This window comes from Lepisosteus oculatus, chromosome 16 (genome assembly GCF_040954835.1).
Source record: "Lepisosteus oculatus isolate fLepOcu1 chromosome 16, fLepOcu1.hap2, whole genome shotgun sequence".
Classification (NCBI taxonomy): Eukaryota; Metazoa; Chordata; class Actinopteri; order Semionotiformes; family Lepisosteidae; genus Lepisosteus; species Lepisosteus oculatus.
Window position 1 is genome coordinate 8,355,168 of NC_090711.1, and position 24,674 is coordinate 8,379,841.

General features: G+C 37.0%; 1 protein-coding gene across 1 annotated transcript in view; it reads left to right on the forward strand.

The window, feature by feature from the left end:
- cdh4 (cadherin 4, type 1, R-cadherin (retinal)) overlaps window positions 1-24,674 on the forward strand; it is a 387,156-nt gene that overhangs the window by 270,904 nt on the left and 91,578 nt on the right. The window contains exon 5 of the mRNA XM_015364922.2: window positions 10,892-11,068. Coding sequence (XP_015220408.1) covers window positions 10,892-11,068 — 177 coding nt within the window. The remainder of the gene's footprint in view (window positions 1-10,891; window positions 11,069-24,674) is intronic.

Here is a 24,674-nt window from a genome sequence, read left to right on the forward strand (position 1 = left end):
TTTCTGATAATGGATGGATGATTTTCCCAGTTATTCACTGATATTACAAAGTCAGGGTGTCTGTAAAAATTTTTTTTTCCTTAAAATGGTTTGTGTCTAAACTTGATAAAGTGGGAGTTACATCGCCGTTACAGAAAGTGCTATAATTTATTTACTTAAGCTATCATGCAGCACAGGTGGGAATCTAAAAATACCCTGAATTGATTTCACGCTGCTTTGATTTGCATTGCACTGGCAATGACGTTTTTATCATGCACTAGTGCTTTATATATTTGATTTTAAAGTGGAAAATGAAGTGGGCAACTTATTTTACCTAATTTATTTCCTTTTTAACCAGCAGTTTACCTTTTAAGGACATTATCATTGATGTTTTGCAACTAAAGCACAAAGCTTTGGCCTTGGAAGATTCCAACTTCACTTTTTGTTATATTCTGAGAAAGGGCAGTAGACATTTTATTGTCCTCAACATGCAGATTGCTAGCACCCCATCTTCTTCTGCACAGAGCCATGAGAGTCATCTAATTAAGTCTGCAGCGCACACTGGCAGCTTTTTCTACCGAACCTTCTCTCTCAAGCATCCAGTTGGTCCCAAATTACCAATTTCACATTTTCATCTTTATTAGTGGCATACTGGGTATTAACCCTTAAATAGACATCCTCTAATATACTGTACAGTATCTCGACCTATAGTGTTTTACACTACCAGCAACTTTTATCTACATTGAAAAGAGTACCTATTAAATTTGATTAATTTTGTTTTATGACTTCTTCTTTATGGCTTTTGTGGGTTCTGCATTCATTTATTGATACAAAAACATGTGTTGTGGGTTCCAAAATGAATTCTGACTTTCTAATGTTGTAAACTAAAACTTTTGACAATTAAGGAGTTGTTCGTGTCTCACATGGGAAAAGCACAGTGGGGGTGTGTTAAATCCTTTGTTCATGCCTTTTCTTTAAGATTTTCGCCTTAATTACAACAATGGGCTGCCAGTAGCAATGAATAACTCCAGTCTCACCCGCCAGGTCGATTTCATTATCCCAGCAGGTACTCTCAGCAGGAAATTGTTTCCTGAACCAAGCAAGTGTTGTCTTTGACATACTGTAGTGTTGCATTGTCTTATTTTTCTGTAACATGCTAAAGAAGTACACTGAGGTTGGATTTGATCTGTCTGAAATGTAACAAAATAACAGATGTAATGCTCAAGATGTTTTACGTTAGGCTGTATAACGTTATTACTATACAATTCTTTAAAGTGTGGCATTGTAATATTTAGCTGTGTTATGTTACTTAGGATTTTCTATGCAATACCTTGCAAAAGTATTCAGATCCTTGCACAGGTTACACATTTTGTTGCCGCCATTGCTGATTTGAAGTAGCAATTAATAATTGTTATACTAAAAATTTACTGCATTCAGAACAAAACAAAAAGAAAGTAAAAATAGAAAATATGAAAAAATTGAAAAATGAGTGCATAAGTATTCAAAACCTTTGCTGTGGCAAACCTAAATTAATTTAAGTGCATAAAATTACCTTAATGAACCATATAATTAGTGTAGTGACATCTATCTGTGTTCAATAATAGTACTTTACATGATTTGAGAATAAAAACACTTGTCTTTATTAGGTTTCTTGATCAGGTAGTGAAAGTAGAGAAAATGCTTAACCATGTACACTAAGGAGGTTTCAAAGCATGTCAGAAATAGTCAGGATAAAAAGCACAGATCAGGTGAAGAGTACAGAAAATATTGAAGTCTCTGAATAGCACCGTGAGCAAAGTCTACTCAATCATGAAGAAATGGAAGATACATAGTACTACCAGATATTGCCTAGATCAGGCCATCCCTTCTAACTCAGCAGCTGGGCAAGGAGGAAACTAATGAGGGATGTCGCTGTGCAGCCAACAAAAACTTTCAAAGAGCTACAAAGCTGAGATGGAAGAAAAAGGGTATTGAGTGATAGCATACAATACCTAATTCGCTGCAGTTAATTTGCCTGGCTGAGGAAATGACAACGCTAACTGAAGATCAGCCCTGCTACAACCCCCACACCCCCTGACTCCAAAATATCCCTAAAATATTAACACGTATTCTGAAACCTGGGCTAAGAACAAATTGGTTTGAGTGAAACGTTTTGCAGGAAATGAAGAGAATGTATGTGTAGAATGGCACAGATGAGAAATATGTGTGCTTGTTGTCAGCATGTTGCAGAGTAGATTCAGAAATGTAATGTTTGGAGGAACACTGATGCAGAAGGAAGTGAATGAAAAGAGCATGAGGTGCAGGTGAAGGAACACAAGTCAGCGAACAGGTTGCAACACTAGAATTAACAGTGACACTAGCTTGAGCTTGGAATTCTGTAGTGGGCAGTGGAAGTGACTAGGAAAAGTAGCCTGATGTGGAAGTAGGAAGGAATGGGTAGTGAACTATCACTTCTTGATGTTTGGTAGAACTAGATGAGAACATATTTCAAGTAGAAAAGAAGAGTAAAGATTAGCCAAGGTTGTGGGAGGAAGTTTTTAGAGGGGAAAGAGTCAAGGGCTGACACCACACCAGTTGTACAACAACTGGGGAGTGGGGGGAGTAAACAGCAGGGGGAAGCCCAATCCATTATAACCAGGGCTGCAACTGGGGTGCGGGTATCAGGTACAGCGAAGGCTGAGAAAAAGCAGACCTGGATCCAGCACACACTGACGCTGTGCATTCACAACTACGGGACGGAGAGGGAGTTAGCAACCAAGAAGGCTCCCAATGGGACAGCGAAAAGAAGGACTGGTAGAAGGAGAGAGACAAAACAACAAATATGGACTGAGGCCATAAGTATGGAGGGCTGGATGCTTGACTAGAGAATAAGTGCAAGGAGAACAACAGTGAAGCAGTCAAGATTAGAAGAGAAAAGGGGAAGGAAAAGTGAGATTAAGTAGGCACACTTGTTTGGAGAGTTGATGATGTCAGGAAACTTTAAAGAAAAGGGCACAGCAGAGCTGCTTGTTTTTTGTATATGAAGTGATTTTTATGGGGTGAATGAGATAAACGTAATGCTATGATAATGCTGGGTGCAAAAAAATGTTGGTCTCCGACAAGACTGAAAGATTACAATTTGACCAACTTCCAAACTTCTGTTAAATAAACACCATTTAATGGGGCTGAATTCTTATTTCATATTTCAGTTTTTTAATTAAAAAATTATACATCATTTTTTGTCACAAAAGGAGACATTGGAAGGGTCTGTCTACTTTTGCAAGGCACTCCAGGATTCTTTTAATTCCTAAATTATTTTAATGCCATAAAAATTGTTTACAGTTTGTGATATGATACAGTTTGAGCCCAAACCTTTTAGGCCATACTCATACAGTAACTTTTGTTCCCCCCCAAAAATTAAACTGGAATAATAAAAAGGGAAAATAATCTGAGAAACACATAACATGTTTATTCTATTTTTAGATGAAAACAGGTTTTATTATATTTTATTATTTCCAGTAAAAATGTGAATTATAGATGGCCTTTTACACTGGCTTAAAACCAAAAGGATAAATAAACTGAGCTTCTACAAAATGAATTTGCTTTTGTTATTGAATTGTAATTTATTGTATCGTTCTGAAAGAAATATGTTGATTGAAAGGCTGCAGAGAGAAGAGTTATTCTCCTGAGTAAAGTCAGGCTCCCACATGCAAAAGCCCCAGCTGGGAATGTTGATTTTCAGTAGGAAGGCTTGTTCTGTACAGTAACTCATCTTCCTGTGTGGAAAGAGTTCTTTTTATTTTTAAGACTGCGAGCTCAGCACACCTCTTTGGCACCATCATTCATCTTGCTGAATGTCTTGCTCAGGTAAAATCAGCATACAAGCAGGTGCAATCCTTGCTTTCTTTCTTCTGCAGTTACAAAGAAATACCTCATTTTGTGAGCTGCATTTCTTCTATATTTTCTACAGGAAAGAGAAACTCTAAAAACTGTTAAAACAATTTAAAAATCATTCAAGTGTTATAAAGCTATGTCATGCTGCTTTCCAAACAGGATTTTGTCCTTTCATATGTCAGAGTTTGGACGGACTGTTCCAAATCAGCAGTTAAGGTACATGAAACAGAGACAACTCGTGTTCATCGAAGTATGTATATAAAGCGAAGGACAGGAGATAAGAAGTGGGAAGGATGTTTTATTGGTAGAAAGTGTCTCTTACCAGAAATTAATATGATTTACATAGTAAGGGGATTCTACAGCAAATGGAACTAAACACAATATGTTATTTTATTATGGAGATGGGTTTTACGCTATGCTCTGTTGAATAATAACTTCCAGATGTCTATGTAGCTAAAGGCTGACTAATATCAAAGACTGCTTTGCTGGGAGGGGAATGGAGCCAGCTGGCTTGACTGGTTGCTGTGGAGTGTAGTAAGAGCTGAAGGGTGGTATTATTTCACAGTCACTGATTCCTGATCTGACTATGAAGGGGTGGGGGCTGTTGGGAGGGAGTAATACATTGAGAAAATTGGTGGACTTTATGTTGCCGTTTTCAGGGTACATATAGCTACTGTTTTTCTGGTTTACCTTTTTAATTTTAGTCATATTTCTATTTTTAATATGTTATTCCTGCTCTTTATCCATAATTACCGTGATTTTACCTGGAAAGCATATGGTTGGAAATCATCTCCAGGTGCTTCAAGTCTCTAAGTGAATGGTTTCTGTGGCAAACAGCGTAGAGAGATGGGATAATGGTGAAATACCTAACTGCCATGTCACAGCTAGCTTGCCTCACTGTGGCAGACATAAAACCTGTTTTATAATTTTAAATAGTCATGAAAAAACATTTGCATAACACCATATAATGATGGAACAAGTAATAGGTTTGTCATGGATCTCGGAAAGGACATGCCGTGGAAAGGCCAGGAGAGCAAAAAACACCCTATGCGTAGCGGCAAAAAAGTGGGTTAGCCCCGGCTCAGGAGGTCAGACGATGTCAGGTAGAAACCTATGCCCCCAGGCTGCGGAGGAGAAGACATGGTGCTAGACGGGTCTCAAGACATCTGAACCCCCAAAGTGAGGAGGAAAGGGTGACCCAGAAATATATAGACCCATCAAAGACAAACCGGAAGGACAAGCAAAGCACAGGGAAACTAGGAACAGGACAGCACCCTCTAGCTGTAAAGGCATGACAGTTTCCCCCCCTTTACGGGCAGCACCCGACGCCCAAGAAACAAATGAGCTGCACAGCACTGGGGGGAGGAAAAACCTCAATTAACTGAAAGGAAACCTCTGGGAGTCCACGGGGGAGTCCACCCCCTCCTCCAGGGTAAAAACCTTAATTGAGTAGAGGAAGGGGGGACTAGGCAGGGCTCGGGGGAGCGTCACAATAAAACAGACAAAACACGTAAAAAAGCATGCGCAACAAAAATAAACCTCAGAGACCAGCGCAATAAACCATAAGAGAAAGACTCAAAACAGAAAGGAACCAAGAGTCCAGGGAAACAGGGGTCAGGTAGACCAGGAAGCACAGAAACCAGGAAATTAGAAAACCAAACACCAAGAGTAAAAAGTATAAACAAACCCAGGTGCAAAAAATAGAAAAACACTGCGCACGGGGCAAAAAAAAAGTTCAACATTCTGTCACAGATGCCGGGAGTGACTTCCCGTGGAAAACCAGGTATTTGTATGCGGATGTCGGGAAGGCATACCGCTGAATGACCCGCTCACAGACACGGAAGTCAGAAGTGGCATCCCATAACAAGAATAGGAGAAAAAAAAAGCTCAACATGCTGTCCTGGATGCCAGGAGTGACAACCTGAGGAAAGCCAGGTATTTGTACGCGGATGTCGGGAAGGCATACTGCTGAATTATCCACTCACAGGCACCGATGTTGGGAGTGGCAACTCATGATTAGAATAGGAGAACTGGAAATAAAAAGGCCCAAAGCAATGTGGGAAAACAAAAAGCGCCATTCGGAGGGTCAAAGTATGGCTCAGCATTCTTTCATGGATGTCGGAAAGGGCATGCCATGGAATGGTCAGGGGAGCAAAAAAGACCCTATACATAGCAACAAAACGGGGGTTAGACCGGGCTCAGGACGTCAAATGATGTCAGGTAGAAACCTATGCTCTCAGGCTGCGGAGAAGATGACCTGATACTAGGCAGGTTTCAAGACATCCGAACCCTCAATGCTGAGCAAGGAGGAAAGGGTGACCTGGAAATATATAGACCCAAACAAAGACGAACTAGAAGGACAAACAAAGCACAGGGAAACTAGGAACAGGACAGAGTAGGAGCGCCCTCTAGCTGTAGAGTGCGTGACAAGGTTTATGTCATGCTGAAAAGAGAAGAAAGCTCCACATTCGAAACGTTGTGTTTTTTCTTCTCTTTTCAGCATAGGATAAACCTGTTACCTATTACTTGTTCCTTTGCAGCCTATGCATAATGACTCAGCTACCCACCTGAACTATCATATAATTATGTCTTATTTTATATTCCTGATGAATAAGACATAATTTGCAGTAAATCTCTGATTGGGACACCAGGGTATAGTTTGCCATGAAATTACACAGGGATGATTTAGGTTTTAAGAAAAGTCTCGTCTGGGAACGAAGAGCTGTTAAGCATCAACACTATCAGTAATGTCAAGTATTAGGAACATTTAATTTTATTTTCTTTAATGAAGATTTTCCTGTTCCTACAATAAAATAATGCTGAAACACACCATAGCAGAGGAAAGTGAAATGTCATTAAAATATTTACAATATTTGTAGAAGAAGGAAGATTTAGAAAACAAAGATTTTATAACCACTTTCAGAAGCTCACAGCTTAACAGCTACTAACTGCTGAGGATTGCTCATATCTAGATAAGCAGACACAAGTGCATGGCTCTTAGTCTTTTGAATGCTTAGTTTGACTCCCTGTTCAAATCAACAACAACAGATGTCAGAAATGTGCAAATGAAGAATCCTTTAGAGAATATTTTTTGGTAGAATTGTATCAGGTAGAGCACAGCTTTCATTTAAAAAATGAAGGCATAAACCAGATATTATAGTTATAATATGTTTTTTATTTGATAAAAAATATACTTAATAATACCAGAATAGGTTAATGTTTCAGGTATTTGAAGAGAAATTCTGTGATTTCATTGGTGTTCAGTGCCAGAGGATGTTTAAACCCCACTTTGGTGCAGACTGGCAACAATCCTGATCCATTTGGACTTCTTATTAATGCAACTTGCCACCCATCAAAGAAAGGCCAGTATACCATTTCCACAAATCCACAGAGACCATGGTACAGGTAGTTATAGGCAATATTTCCCTAGGAGAGCAGCTAGAGCATAAGTAATTTTAACAGGGAGCACATCTGTTCCCCTGCCTCTCCTATTTGGTTGAATTAACAGATACGGTGTATGAACTGGAGCAATCAACCCCTATGGTCAGACCTAAAGAACACCCCCTCCCTGCATAAAACAAAATATTTCAGTATACGTTTTATCCGGTTATGCTTGCATCTGTTGAGTCCCACATGTTGACAATCTACAGCATGCTTTCATCAATATGTTAGCTTGTACATAGTTTGTTTGACATTCTACAGTAACCGAAGGAAGAGCATATGGACTTTGTGCAATACAGAAATCAAGCATAGCAGGTATCCTTTTGGATATAGGTGTGTCAGAGAACCACATCTGTGTGTGTTGTTTTCTCCAAGTTGGGTGTAGAGGGGGCTGCCAGGTAGTTCTCAAAATAGTACTCAAAGAGCAACCACTCATTTTTAGAGCAAGCAGGTACAGAATAACCGGCATAGATAAGACTGTAGTACTGTATATATTTCACTGTGTTTGTTGTAATTGATTTGGAAGATTTGTTCAAGAATGAAAGCCAATTCGAGATGGCCAAAACTTGGCCTGGAGGAGTTTTTATGAAATGTAAACTCATATCAAACTCCTAGAGAAAGATAGACATGTTAGTGGCTATATATTCATGAAGAAAAGAGTGTCTAGTGACCTTAAACCAGAGCTTATTATTGTGTAGGGTATGGTCATGGGCCAGTACTATCTTGATAACATCATCAATCTTGTGATCAATCCACTTCATGGATACTATCATCTGAACTTCCTCTTTATGGATGACAGCATGAGACCATGATAGGTGAACATGATCTCAAATGGGTTTAGTATCTCAGCTCAATCTGCTAGCTTGTTTTCCAGCACATAACCTTGAAAAAAACTGAAAACCTGTGGAATAAAATGAGGAAACATTTGGCAAAGCCTTCCAACCCAACAAGCTACAAGTCATTCAAAGCATGGAATGTTGTTACCTAGAATCTAGTATGCATAGTGTGCTGTCATTGTTGCCAGTAGTAATAATTTTATTTGATATACTGTATGGCATTCCATGGTATACTATTCCAAGGTACTTTAGAGTAAGACAAGAGCAAAAACAATACATACAAGCACACACAAATTAAAACAGGAAATGAAACTGAATTAAAACTCAGTATATAAAAGAGAGTTTTAATTAAAAAATAAATAAAACCATTTAAAAATGCTGATTTAGTTGTTAGATCTGATTTGTACTAGGGGATTATTCAACAGTCTGAACTGTTGGGAACTGAAAGCATGCCAGAGTCTAAAAAGCACAAAAGACAGGTTTGCAGTTCACTAATGTACTGTAGTCAGGAGCAAAACCTCTCAATCCCTTAAAAACAAGCAGCAGTACTGTAACTTTTATTCTGAAATCCACAGGGAGTCAGTTCCAGGAAGCTAAAACAGGAGATACTGTCTATGCTCATGCATTTTAGTTTTAGTTCACGAGGAGTAACAGCATCCAAGTATTAAATGTTTGTGAATATTTATTGAGTTTTTTAAAGTTTTGGCTTAACCTGTGTGGTTAAGGGGCAGCCTACTGGCCACAGGACAAGGAAGCTCACAGCCCCATTTAGAAAGACAGTTTAATCAAGGGGTAGGTGCAAAAGGTGGAAATGTGATGAAGGAGAGGCATGCAACAAAAATGCAAAAAGAGGCACTTGTGTGAGAAATACTGTATATGTAGAGATATTTAGTAATGATTATGGTTTAAAACAGCTGGAAGAAACTGGCTTTGTTTGTTGTTATCCTTCCCAAACTTTAGTTAAGAACTTCCATTTTATATCCAATACCAGCTGACTCTGGGCATGCTGCAACTTGTTAAGAACATATGTGGTTACGCCAGCAAGCACTACATTACAGTAATCAAGCCTAGAAAAATCAAAGCATGATTTAGCATGGATTACCATGGAGAAGGCCAGTTTTCATATATAATGATAATTTGTTTGCCTTAAGTTTTCTTGTTCCCTGATTTTTACTGGTCTGCGTTTCCTTAACTAGCTGCAAGGAAGTGTAGAAAAAAGTTTAAAAAAATGGAAAGGGTATTAAGACAGGCCTTCTTTATATGTAAATATATGGTGATTGGCTCCTCTTGCATAACACTGAGAATTAATGAGCTGATTTCCTTTATATAGCTCTCTGACAGATTATCATATTGGGATTCCATCTCCAGTTCACCTATTTAGCTCAACATAATTCGTATTCATTTTCTGCCTTTTGACAAAAGAAAACATGAAAACAAATGATTCAGCAGCCCTCTGGGAGAAGATGTTAGATCTAAATCATCTTCATCCCAGATCCTGCAAAGTATTTAACCTATTCTAAATTGCATAGCCTCTAACAGACTATGAAATTCCCCAAGATGTATTGAATTATTATTGAGACTGCTTGCCGAGATCAGCTAGCAGAAAAGGATTTTAAAAATTGGAGAATGTGTTTTGAGCTGAATGTTCAGCATTTGTCCTGGAGTGCGATAATATTGAATTTCATCCTTCTTCCATGCTTAACACTTGCAGTGCCAGCTTTCTGTATCTGGATATCTCCTGTTTTATTGTCCAGCAAAATGCTTTCTGCTCTGAATACATTTTTTTTTCCATTATATTTTTTCAATACAATGTATTGCTTGTATCATTTCTTGTCAATACTTGGACTCTATTTTTTTAACCCTCAGCATTGCTTTGCCTTCTCTATTGTTTCTGCACACATTATGTCACAGAATTGTGACATAACAGTATTGTTCTTTGAGATTTTGTTGAGTGTATTAAACAATTTTCTTTTGTGAGACGGCAATCCCTGACCATCACAATATTATCCATCAGGCTATATGGTGCAGAAGAAGAGAGAATGTGCATGTAATACACATGTAATTTTGTATCAATGCACCATGTATTTCTAAGCATGCAAATTATTTTTTGTCTTTTGAACTTCTCTGAGTGAATCATACAGTATGCTGGCATACCACGATTTTTGATGTCTTATCGGAGTTAGAAAGTCATCAGGACAAACTCAAAACAGGCATTATGACCACATATTTAGGTCTGTATCTTGTGTGTGGTCTTCCATTAATTAAAGCTTTCTGGCAGGCTTATAAATCACTGTACATTGAAAGCTACCAAAAAAAAAAAAATCATTCTCAATATTGTACTAGGAGACATTACTCAGCTAACTTCCCTTCAACATACACTTGTGAATCATTCCAGCCCCAGCTACCTTCCTGAGTCCCTTTAAATATCAACTAGTCTAAATTAACCCCGTGTGAAAATGTGGCTCTCAGACCTTCACTAATTACCTAATTAAACAGACAATACACCTCATGCAAACCTATATACAAACAATATATGCTTCAGCTGCCTCTAGTGGCCGGTCAGCTGAAACTACTGTTCTTACTACAGCATGTCTGCCACACCCATTTAGAGTTCTTATATTGTTTTTTATTGAGCTTTGTCTAGTCATTTTAGCATTTCCTCATAAGAGTAGGAAATTCTTTCCCATTATGTGCTTTGAAAGTGGAAGCCTTTGGATGAGGAATTGCCTAATGTTTGTTTTACTTTCTCGCTTTCTTCACAGCTAATAGGGAAAGAGAATACACCCCCAGAGTCAGATCCTCAGCTGAGCGTAACCCTGTTTCCTTGGAAACAACAGCTGAGCTCAAATGGGTTGAGACGACGGAAACGCGATTGGGTCATCCCGCCAATCAATGTGCCAGAAAATTCCAGAGGGCCGTTCCCCCAGATGCTCGTCAGAGTAAGTGTGAAAAGAAAATCACCGAGCTCTCTTCTTTAATTAAGCCTCATGGAACTTAAAAAAAACATTTATTGGAAAATAATAAATAATTCAGTTTTAAAGGATTTTATAAATACATACATATGTTTCTTTTTGCTACTCTATACTGGGTACACCTAAATGTACACAATATTTATTCTTTATTATTTATTGTTATCGGTAGCATTAATATTTTTTTCATTTTACTTCTGTTTTTGGAATAGCTCAAAGGACAATCTTCAAATGTCTGATCAATACTCATATTGATTTTAACACAATTATCAAAATTGCAATAGCTCTCAACAGTGTGTAGAAATGCCTACAAAGAAAATGAGTGTAGCTTTGATTTCTTATTTTTGTCTTCATTATTTTTACCAGAGCTTTGTGATTATGTACTGTACAGTGTTTGACTACTGCACCATTTCTCTGTAGGTAATTCCAGTGACACTGGCGAACAGCCAAACACTGAATTTTAACAGAATCCCATCACAAATGACTAAAATAAATGTAATTGTCAGGAAGTCTGACTTTATAAAGCATATTGAGATGTTGCTAATCTGTGAAGGACTCAGGTTTGCTTCTTTGAAGCATTTGGCCAAAGATTAGCACACCATCAGTTCCGTGATGAGTCAACAACTGTTCACTGTCACGTTACACAAGCAGCGAGTTATGCACTGCATGTTTGATTTAGAATAGAGCTTATTAAGTGTGTCTTTCAGCTCCACTCCTGTACAAAAATACATAAAAGTTTAAAAAATTGTAATTTCCAATTGGCAAATTCCTACAATAACACAGAAGACAATAAGAACAAAACCTTGAAAATTAAGAAAACTAAGAAAATGACGTATGGCACAACAGGAAAAACAGTAAGAGACAAAATGTACCAAGTTACATTTCAGTTCTGGAAAGAAAAACGCAATAACATAAATCCTTTTAAAATATAATTTTGTATAGTAATGATAGAGAACAGCGATTTAAATTCAGAGACTATCATAAAATAATCCATGGGGTTGTCTTTAGAAACTTCAGAAACTAATTCAGTCCTATCGGTAAGTTTATAAAAATATTGTTCAGAACAGAAATTCTTATTGGCTTAGCAATACCCTTTTACAGTACCAAACAATCAGCTTTATTCGCTTTTTACAAGCCCTTTTCAGCTTTTGCCTTTGGTTTAAATTGTGCAGAAGTGCATTTTTTTTCTTTGCCATCCCTGGGGAACAACCAGTAAAGAATCTTGTGGAAAAGGAAACAAAAAAAGAAAAAAAAACGTTTCCGTTTGCTATCAAGTAAGAAGGGTATTTAAAGAACTGGCTGCTCTCCCATTTTTGCAGTTCCCATGTGGTAGCTTTCATCTGTTGGGGTCACATGAAATCCGAGACTGAAGAAAATCTGTAGATTTTATAGAAGTTTAGTGGGAAACAAATATAATCCACTTTTTCCGCTCTAAATACAAATACAAAGAGGTGGTTTACTGTACATACTGTATATTCAGGACTACTGCATTAAGGATTTATGATCATTCTGTCTTGTCTGAATCCTTAGTTTACCCTTTTGTCTCTGGAGTCTGTAGGGTAATGTATGCTATGTACTGCAGTACTGTATTAATTGTATATGCACAAAACAGAAAGGATATTTTGTCCTCAACAATGACATGTTAAATATGACTGGAATATCGGAACTTCAGTCAAAGGTAAAATCATAATTGTTAACAAATGCCATTGTTAACAGAGTAAATGTCTGCAGAGAAAGCATTTTTGTAGGCTGCAAATTTCTCAAATGAACTTTTTCATTTATCTAAAAAAAATACATTCAAATGTTGTAATGATGTGATTCATGATAACAAGAACATATTTCAAAGCAACTTTTGCAAATGAGAAAAATGATGGCCCATTCAGTTTACAGCAGGCAAGTTCTAACTAGTTGCATTTTAATGGAATCACATTTCAAAATACTCTACAAGTAAAACAGAGGTGCTCATGTTTTTTGAACATCTCTCAACAGTAAAGAAACTTTAGACGTAAGAGACTGTGACACCATTACTCACTGTGCACTGCTGTGCGACACGTTGCTACAGTACTTACCTTGTTTAATGACCTGTGAAGCCAATACGCATGGTAATGGGGTGTTCTGTCATCCTGTGGAATACTGAATGACATCTCAGAGATGGCGCTACCTCGTGTCAACAGGAGATCTCTACTTTTGATGTAACTGGCCGTTATGTTGGGCTCCATGCCTCATGTCATGCAAGTGAATTAAGGTGGACACAGCACCCATATAGGACACATCATAGCTTCAGGAAAAGGTAACATTAACAAAGGCTCTTCACACATTAACTTTACTGCAGACCTCCAGATTTTTCAGATGGTATTATGATGCATCCTTAATATCTGTTCAAGGTTTTAAGTGGAAATTTCTCATGGAAAAATGAGTTCAGTTCTGCCACTTGCAACAGTCTTTACGAACAAAAGAATGAAGAGAAAGACAGAAAGATTAAAACAGTGGTCTCTCTTTTTACCCACAGTCAACTAGCAAAGCATCAATTTTTAATTTTTTAAAGGCTGCATAAATTGTAAATTGCTCTTTACACCTCTTACAGTATCTATCAGTGAATTGTTGATGTTTGCTTGGTGACAAAAAAAAGACCCACTCATGTCGTCCCTCTCCCACCCAGCTACCCCCCAGAAATGTTCAGGTATTCAAGTGTCTTTGTTTATTAAGAGCTCACATAGACTGCTATACAAAGTTGTAGTGCATATTGATATACAGTACAAATTAGCTGAGATGAGGTGGGAAGATATTGTATGAAGAATCCTTCCAACAAACGCAGACACCTGCAGCACGCAGCTAAATGAGGAGCATCGTCATCAGAAAAGCCGAACAATAGCTGGTGAAGTGACAACATGAGCCAAAGACTCCTTGTGGAGCTGGCCTGCAGCTGTATTCATTGGCAATAAACAGACAGCCATTTCTAGTTGCCCTCCTAAGTGTTTTGAAACATTACCAGCAAATGTTTTCCATTTTTTTGTTTTTTAACATAATCTGTGTGTGATCTTATCATATATCTGGAGGATAAATTGAGAATGTAAGCTTATTAATTTCTAAGCTTCTTTTGTAAAAAAAACTGCCCTGTTACAATATCCTTTTTCTAAATTTTGGAGTTTCTAAACTTGTTAATCACTTTTTCTATTGACAAAGCTATATTTTAGTTTAGAACATCACTGTTTTCACTATTTTGTTGTCATGTTCCTCAGTATATTTTATGCAGTAGGTAGGTGTAGGTGAAATTTCAGCCATTTTTTGCTCTTTCACAGTGCCACAATACTGGTGTATAATGTATCAGCTCAATAAGATTCAAGTTCAGCAGCTGAGAATGTAAGCCATGAGCAGCTGTCCAACCATTCCTAAAAACATGAATCTCCTTTTGTTTTTGCAATTTCTAATGGTACAAACAAACAGCTGAACAAGTATTATGTTCAAATGTGAAGTGGACCTAAACAATTTATGCGCAGAGGGAGGATGAGTTCTTCAAATTTGGCTTTATTTAAGGAATTGTTTTAATAAAACAGGTAAATCCAAGTCCTGTACTGATGAGTTAAAAGTCAAATCATAATGGACCGATACCATCAAAACAGATGTGGCTTTTCCATGTGTTACTTTGCAAAGTAAAGGGTTTGCCTTAAAGCTTTTTACTTCTTAAAATTACTGATTATTAAAATAATGTTTGCCATACAAACAGATCCCAGGATCTCCTAGTTTGTTTCTCAGATTGCCATTTTCTCTTGATTTCTTCAAGGTTTACCTTGGAGTATAACAGGGACCACAAACAAGCTACAGTAACCTAGAAATATGCCATAAGCGTACTGTGGGCAGTAAAATTCAAGATTCAGACTATCTTAGAATGATCTGATCCACACAGCCCAGACAAGCACCAGACCTACTTTACCAAAAGACCAATATCTAACTGAGGGAGTTTCATTGTTATACAATGCAACCATCTGTTGCTATGAAAGCCATAACACTCTTTTCCTGTAACTTCTACAGCAACCTCTGCAATAAAAAGGTGTCAGTCTCATTAATCCTAGTCATGACTTTGATTAGCATTGTAGTACATGAGCATACACTCCAGATTTTAATTCCGCCTCCCAGCACCCAATTTACACAAGCCCTGAAAAGCACCAAACACACTGTGCCAAAAGAGTTCCTGCTGTGCTGTGTCTGTGTATGCTTGTGAATCCAGTAGAGTGATGTCCTGTAGCAATTTCATCTTACACTGTGTTACAGAAGTAGTGATCAAACTAAATAAAAAACCTTTCTAAAACGGGGCATGAATCTAAAAGTTTGCATCATGACGCATGCCTTATTTTATTGCATACTGGACAATTGTAAAATATCAAGAAAAATGTCATTTTCTTTACAGGAGATGTACCCACAATCATGAAACAGCAATTATCATGATATTAACATTACCGCAAGCATGTTATCTGTTTATTACTTTTTAACATGCTGTTTTGTATTATTGTATTAGTGTGTCTTATATCAGATGTAATACCAAAGCTTTTCTCAGGAGGTACAATATACAGTAATCTACTGGTGAGCTGTGGGACATTCTAAGAAGGTCAAATGGGATTAAAAGTATGACACTGTCCAATAGGCTCCAAACATGTAACATCTGTGGAGGCACAAGTGAGCACTGTCTAACAGGGTGCTATAATGTACTTATTGATTCTATGCATAGTGTTCTGCATTGCTGACTATTTGTTGCTATGAAACTGCATTTTCAATGCATAATATCAACTGCTGGGATTGTAAAAAATAGGTAAGCCAAAGGTTTTATGTGCTTTACATGCAACAAAGAACAGCATGATCAAAACACAGATCCTGGAAAAAAACTTCTGAGACTTTCCTGTGGTTCAGACGGAGGAAGATGAAATGGCAGTCATGTTGCTTTTCTTCAGTGAACAGGTGTTTGGGTGGTCTGCCGTTTCAATAGAAGTTCTTATCACCATTTCACCAGTTGAGTCTTGGTGGAACATCCTGTGGCATTGATAGTTCAAGCTTTAGAAAGCACTCCTTCACACTGATTTGTACAGCAGAAGCTTATGTTAAGAGATTACTGAAATCGCCTTTTCCTAATGCTTTAGTGCAAGCCAAGTTTGCCACAAAGAGAAACCACCCTGCAGTAGATGGACAGAGTTTTAGAATTCTGTACAGAACTAAACATTTATGCAGTAAAACAGGTTTTCTTCCTCAGCTATCACTGCTTTCCAATAAACGTGTGACAGTTCTGTGTGTGTTTATTTCATTTAACATTGCAATGTCATAAAACTATGTAAATATTTAGAATGTGAAAAATCTTTCACTGCAAAATCACATGTGGTATTTTCCTCAATGCAATTTTAAATGTAATGTAATTGAAGATGATATCAATAAATCAAATATTCCAATGACTGTCTTGGGGGAGAACCTAAAGGGGAGAAAAAAGAATGGCTAATGCTTATAGTTTTCATAGTGCAGTTCATCGAGCATAGACACACAACCATAGAACCAAATTGATGGATTAGAGCAAATACTGTAACTGTGTTTGTCGCTGATAGAGTTCCTCAAGCTTCTGGATCTGTCATCTTCCCAGTAGGCCTAATAGACCAGTTTGGCAGCTATCTCCTAGCTTTCTGCCAAGATCATGTGGCTAAATCCGTTATTTTATCCCTCTCCAGCATTCCTGGTGTGACATGTGTTTAAGCACGGACCATGTTAGAACCATGGTTCTCAGAATGAACTGCAAACAAAAGGAATTTGTGTTTCATGTGTGCTGGGTGTTTTTATATGCTCACTCTGTTTTATTTTAAGATAATCAAAACCAAAGCAAGCACGTTGTCTCGTATTGATTGAAACAGACTTGACACATAAGCCACAGAACTGCAGACTCCTGGGAGCAAGACTATTTAAAGTTAATTTCCTTCTCATGACTCCAGGAACTGCGGCCATTAAAAAGATCAAGATTATAATGTTCCAAGATGCCTACAAAATTCAGTGGAATAATTTTTCTATTTCTGTTTAAATAAAGTTAAATTCTACTGGACAAAGGGCATTTTAGCCAGGAAGGGATGGATAAATATATGTGATAAAATATATTACTAATGCATTTTATGTGAATTGGACTGCTTTGTTAAATTTTATGAGAGCTGTAATAATTTTAAGCAAAAAGGGAAATTAAAAAAAAAATCATAATTCGGGTTGCTGGGATAGTCTCATTCCTGGCAGGTATATTTTGCTGCCTTAGGACTTCTCTCTTGATTGCTTTACATCCCTTTTTTATCAATAAAAAATCAGGATAGGATCTACATTAGTTTGCTGTGTTTTTACCAAAATAAAAAAAAATCTTTCTGTTTTTATATTAGTTTTGTGGCAATATTTTCTCTATAAATGAAAACCTAAGCGTAGTTTTGAAGGGGATATGGTTCAGTAAGTTATGTCTGAAACTCAGTCTGGACTTCGTGAGTTACCATTGCTTTAATCTCATGTGAAATTAGTTTAACTGCATTCCAGGTGTGAATTCTTGCCTTCTTGTTCACACATTCATAAGACCTTCTGTAATTTGACAGATTGCAGTTGTTTCAGCTGTTTTAATTTAAAAGCATTTTCTTTCTCTGCTTTCCAAATATATCCAGTTGTGTTTACTCCATACTGTTTTTTTGTATTGTCTAAATCCCATTCTTCGTTTTCACCTCACATTTATAAAGAAGGATTTAAACTGACTGTTGAACTAAGCAAGCTTTAAAGGTCAGACTGTGCCAATAACTGTGCAATAACAATTTCCTCTTTTCCAGTCTTCCCAGGTTAGAAATTAAAAAAAGGCCCCTTTAAAATGTCTTTTTATTTTTTTTAAATGTCCATTGAAATTGATGTTATAAGTGTTATTGTTATAACATTGTTATAAAAAGCAGAATGCCATGAAATCTTATAAAGGAAAATATTAGTCAAGGGGGAGAGCTGAAGGTCACAGTGTTGCTAAGATCAATAACAATTCCTGATTAACTACTATCTTACTTTAGAAAGCTTTTTAATTAGGCACCTTTTCCTTTATGTGTAAGTGCCCACATTGTGTGCAGATTTCCTTTTTTGTTTGCACACACAGTCACACTAGGGACAGAAGTCAATTAACCTACCAGTACAGTCTGTCTTTGGTTTATGGGAGGAAACCCACATGAACACAAGGAAAAACATACATACAGTACGTTGTGCAAATACTGTAGCACCCCAGGTCTGGAATTGAACCTAGAACCCCAACATTGTGAGGTATAGTAGAAATGCTAACCACTGAGCCACCATGCTGCCCCAAATGTTGAACATGAAATAATGTTCTTTACATCAACTTTGTGCCTTTCTTGCTCCATCAAGTTTGGAAATATGCTTTTGTGGATAGAATCTACTGTATATGCAGCCTCTTTTCTTACATCTACAAATTGTAGATAATTGAGTTACACTAAAGAATGGATCACAGTGTTTGGGTCGTTAGCTATTACTATACACATCTAGAACATATATACTGTGTATATATATATATGAAAAATTCCTTCAGTGTCAAATTGCATGAGGCATTATTCTAAGCGTAATTTCAAAGGAATTAATATTACAAAATACATTTAGAACTGCAAATCTAAAACCACAGCCTTCCTTTAACTTTCTTTATTTATTAAAGCATTTAGTTTACTGGCCAATATAACCATTTCCTCTTGTATTAAAAGGAAGGTGTCCTGATAGGACTGAGTTGTTCACCCCTGCAGTGGCACAGAGAAGGACAGAAAGAGATAGAGGGAGAGAGAGACCCTAAAATAGAACAGTGACAGTCAATGTGGTGGCAGTTGTTTGGAGACAGTGTTTTTAGGTCACACCTTGAAGAAACTGGCCACAGGAGCCACAAGGGACTAACAAAGGGATTATGTAACTGCTACGCTGTGTCCTGGAGGTGAACTGTCTCTTCATGTTTCATTGAAAATGCTTTCTCTCCCTCCCTGATGGGAGAGTGTCTGAACAAAGCTTTTATGTGTAATAATCCTCTTCACACAAAGGAAAATGGGTAATAGGAGGTGCAGGGCAATTCTCAAAGTTTACAAGCGGCACACCAAATATTACACTACACTTGGTCAGTGTGTGGTGGATAGTATTTGTTCTCTTAATGGACAGAAATGATAGCAAATATCTGGTTGAATATACTAATAATCACTGTAAAAGTATTTTTTTTAAGTGAATATAATTGAATAATAATAATAATCTATTTTATATAGCATCTTTAAAGGTGACTTCTCAAAGTGCTTTACAGAATTACAGAAACAAAAATACGCAAGATATGCATGATTACAATACACAGTTAGAGGAGACAGTAGATGGTGGTACTAAAGTTAGTGGGAGCAGAGGGGTAAAGAACAGAATCAGTAAGGTAAGGGCTCTTCTAAAGCAGGTTTTGAGTCTGGATTTGAAGGAGTTTAGAGAAGGTGACTCTCTGATATCCTTGAGGATAGAGCTCCAGAGCTAATACATAGAGTGTAAACAGGCCTGGGAGACAGCTAGGAGACCAGAATCAGAAGAGCGAAGGTCGCGAGGTGGGGAGTAGGGTGATAGTACCTCAGACAGGTACTGAGGTGCAAAGCTATGCAGAGTCTTATACTGTAGGTGATACTGTCTTTTTATTTATGTATGCCTGCATAAAATAGCTTTAATTTAGTTTTAGAAAGTGCACAATAATAAACTGTACATTTACACACTAAAATTGCATTTAATTATTAATAATAAATTGCACTTACAAATAATAGCAAACATTGTTTTTCTCATTGTTCATTAATCAAATTTCATTACTCATTCAGCTTTCTATAGTTATTTATGAAGGTAACTTTTTTTGTAGTATGACCTAAATGTTATAACTTAATTTAGTTTATAACTTTTAATAACTACTAAAAGTATAATGAAGGACAAAAGTTACACTAGGTTTTGCGACCTTTACATTCTTGTTACATCGTTTTCCTATTTCCAAAGCAAAGTTACAATTTACTGTATGTTTGAAAACATGAATGTGTACTAACTAACCAACATTCTTTCAATATTTGAGTGTTCTTTGATCATAGTGGTTTATTGCAGTATGTTTTAATCTGTAACCGCAGACATTCAACATAATACAGGTTGTGAGTATTTCAGAATCTGGGAATGTCTAAATAGAACAGTAAATCTTCAAAAAACAAATGAATTACAATTTGGTCAAGGGCAGGAGTGTGCCCTTTAATGGGAGATGAGAAGTTGTTTATGGGGAAAAGTAAACTATTTGGTGACAAATGGAGTTTCCTTAGAGAGGCTTCTGTGTGACAGAGACAGAGAAAAAATAAGCACATTAAAAATATTATAGATTTAAAAATGCAAAAGAATGTGATCCTCAAAAGTTGTCATCTAGTTTAAGCCTCTGAAGTGGGAGTTCATCATTAGTCTTAGGCCATTAGTAACACTGGCTTTTCTCTCTCGCTGCGAAATTATTTCTAATGAGCCAAAGCAGATGAAAAACCCGTGCCCCCTTTCTTCATTATGCTTACACATCTCCCAGCAACATGAGTGAACTGGAATAAAAGCACAATAATTGTAGAAAATATTCCAAAAGGATAAAAAATAGAAAGACAAAAATAGACCTTGGGCATATAACTAGAATGGATTAAACAAGAATATGCTTTGTGATAAATCATGACATTTAAAAACATGATATTCTAATCAAGCAATGTGCCTGTTTTCCCCCAAGGTGAAATGTAAAGCATTTGGGGGTTTTCAAAGGCTGAGATAGTAGCCATCTAGAAAACAATGAAATAACAATCTGTATACTTTACTATTTTATATGCATCAGTTTAGCAGAATCTTTTCAAGTAAACATAAATAAGGGAAAACTGCCATCATTTCAATTATCCCCTTGTGTGGTGGAAGTGATTACAGAAGACATTGCAATGAGTAATTCTTAGACTAATGCACCAGTAATAACATGAAAAAACCTTGTCTGTTGTTAATTATTTAACTTCAAGTCATGTCTTTCAGACATTAAGCACATAATATAGTTGGCTTCAAAAGCCATGTTGGACTGGCTCATCAGTAAGTACAAGACCAAAAGGAAAGACTCTGAAAGTAGTTTCTTGAATTTGTCATAAATTTTTTATCTGAAGTATGCTATGCTGTATTAGTAATATTATAGAATTACAACAGTCTGGACAACAGGGATGCTCAAACCCAAGGCAAATAAGTTAAAATGATCAAAGCTCTTTTTGCTGATGGGAAGATTCAACAACAAGAAACCTGCTGTTGTTGACCTTTCTTCTTATGTTAGTCCTAATTGTTACTGATTTGCTCCTTGTCAAATCCTGTAGGTCAGTTTCAGCTAGGATGACCAGACATCCTCTTTTTCCCAGACATATCCTCTTTTTGAGACCTAAAATATCAGTCTGACGGGGATTTATTTAGTCTGGATTGTCTTGGATTTTGTTTTGCTGATTACTCAGACTGTGTAAACAAACATAGGCCTACATATTTATGTTGATTCCATGCATTACTGGTAGATGTTTTGAACTTAAATGCAGTGTAGCTTGAAAAGGGTCTTTGTGTGTGTGTAGCTGTTTTTATGGCCATGAGAAATTACAATGTTTAACTTGTTTCATTATATTTCAAAATGTTTAATTAAAATTAAACAATTAAAATTAAAATGTTTAATTAAAATTGATCTCTTTTGCAACCAATGAGGACTTCTCCTAAGTTATGATGTCTTCACTTTTTTGTTTGCCATTATGGAAGAGAAATTGCAACCATGCAACTGTTAAAAGTTTACTAAGAAATTTAACAAAAACTAGAGAGTTTAAAAAGATTTTTTGATTACAAAAAGTAATAAAGATTCATTACTTTAGGGGCAAGTGCCGATTACCCCCCCACCCCCACCCCAGCCTCTGTTTTAAAAACCAAAATATGGTCACCCTATTTCAGCTTCACAGAATGCACTTGTTATGGGGCCAAGTAAGACTAGGACTGAGCCAGACATATTGAAAGAGCAACTAGATGGACATGGCTGGGTTTCTTTACTTGATGCATTTCTTTTGGAGCCACAGCTACCGGTGTTCTATTAAAGACATTCAAAACCCTTCTGGCTGTGATCCTGGCTGAAGGTATAGTGTTTCTTGTCATGAATTAGTGTGGAAACCCCCAGAAACTGATTAAGTTCACGCTGCAACAGTCTCTTATTAGGGCACCCTGCCATGGCTGCGGTCATCACTGCTGTATCTATGAATAAACACTGAACCTGGCAGTTAAAAACAAGCAGACAAATACAGATGACACAACAGACAACCAAGATGAATCGTTAAGCTAAACAAAGCATGGTGGTCGAAACTCAGATTGCAAAATATATTTGGATTTACTCGTGTAGAGTAGTACCCGATATGGACCTAATAATGTGGTGCGCAATAAAACCTTTTACATCATGAATCCGGTGATGTGACTTTTATATCTTTTAAACAGTCAGAAAGGGTGGAATCTTGCCTAACTGGAGCCATCGAAGTGTCATCCAAAGACTCTCCTTACCAAAAACACTACTCCTAAGAATGCTATGTATGGTTTATGGATTTATAACAGAAGGTTGGATCCTCATCTCGCACCCAGGACCTTCCTGTACCTATCTCTCTCTCATTCCTCCCCAACAGTCCAATCCATGCTCTTCCTGCAAATTCCCTGGCTCAATCCTTACAAAAGTGAGGTGAGGTTTGGGCAGCCAAAAACGCTATATATCTTTCGCCCCTCCAAGGTATTCATTCTGATCTATGTGAAGTGCTAAAAGAAATACCGGATTCCTGTTCTTTTTGGTAATGCCATGTACATCATCTACAAATGGGTTTCATATTTAGAGAAGGCGAATTATGTCTGGCCTTGATGGTGATTATAGCAGTATTATACCAGGCAGTGTTGTAGTGTGCAGGATCATATCCCTTTAATTTGTAAATTGTTCGAATCAATTTTTAAGACCTGTCCATAAATAATACATACCAACATATAAAAAAATCTCAAAAGACCAGAACCTTTTTTACTGAAAGAATTCTTTGCAAATTTAAATCCTTTTAATGTTGTTTGGGGAATGTGCCTTGGATAACATCACACTTAAGCAATCTAAAAAAGGTTGGAAGTCTATAGTAATATGTGGGCACTGATGTGAAAGGTGAACTGGCTTTATAGCATATAAAATGAACTTGTGGGTTATAATAGCAGAGTACAGAGCTACAGAGCTATGCATGAGCAAAGTCAGTTGGGGTCGCGCATGGACTTTATGATGACAGCCTCATTGGATCACTGTTACTGCGAGAAAATTGACTGACCCAGGCTGTCATGGGTTCTGATTTTCAATACTAATTGTTGTGTGGGGTCATTATCTCTGAATTATTTGATTTAAGCCAGTAAATGTTGCAATAGTCTGACAGTCCAGTTCATGAAGGCACAACCTCTTGTTGCAAAATCAATTGGGGTTGCAAAATTAGTCTGTGCTTTCACCTCAGTCTGACCATTGGGGCTTTGCTTCAGCTGATAACCGTAGCTGTGCTAAACTGAATACTGTTTCTCAGGAGTCCTTTTCTGTGTGCGGCGTAGTTCTCACCAATGTAGCAAAGCAGGCTGAAAGGCAAAATGCAAAAAAAAAATGAAAAGCACGGTAACAGCATAAATGCATCATCTGAGATTCTACTAGAATAGCATCCAAGTCTTTACTCTAATTATACATATTGTGTTTCCTTGTACTCAGATCTATTGGGACTTGATATTGTCCTTGTGAAAGCCTCTGGGACTGACAAAAGAAGTCATTTAACAATTCAGCTGTCTTGGGTTCTATGATTCAATCAATCATCTAATGAAAAAGAAAGAAATTTTAGCCTCAGTTCCCTGAATTCACTAATGTGAGCCAGGGAATGTGCCCTCTTTATACAGGGATATAATGGCTGCATTTGCACTATTCTTCTTGCTGCATTGGGGAGATTGAGGGAATTCATTCTTTTGTTAATGCCAGGAGAAAGCTAGGATAATTTGGCAAAGTACTTTCAATTCAGAATCAGTTTCCTTTAAATTATGGCATTTCTTCTAATGCAAAAATTGGAAGTATGATTAATTTCTTAATTTCTATTAATACTTGCAGGGTATTTTTTGGGTTGTTTTTTATCTTTGCTTTTTTTTTGCTTTTCATATTTATATATGTCCTCTGATTCTATCAGTGATTGTAAAAAATTGATTTAATTATTCCTTCCTTTGCCAAAGGATTATGTAAGTGTCTGATGAAGTTGTTCAGCTATTGGTCCTTTAGCTACTGTAAAATAAGCATAAAACCTCAGAATGTGGTTTGGCTTCAGAAGAGGAGGAGGAAATTAGTACTTCTTTTACTTTTATTTTAAATGGTTCTTTGCACAAGGCATCAGTAGCTGATGCACGTCGGAACTGATACAACTTATAGTTTTGACATTATGTACAACATTCCTGAAAGACTGTAATTAAAATCAAAAGGAAGATAAATGCCGGCTACAGTATGTTGCGACTGATTGTGTATCAC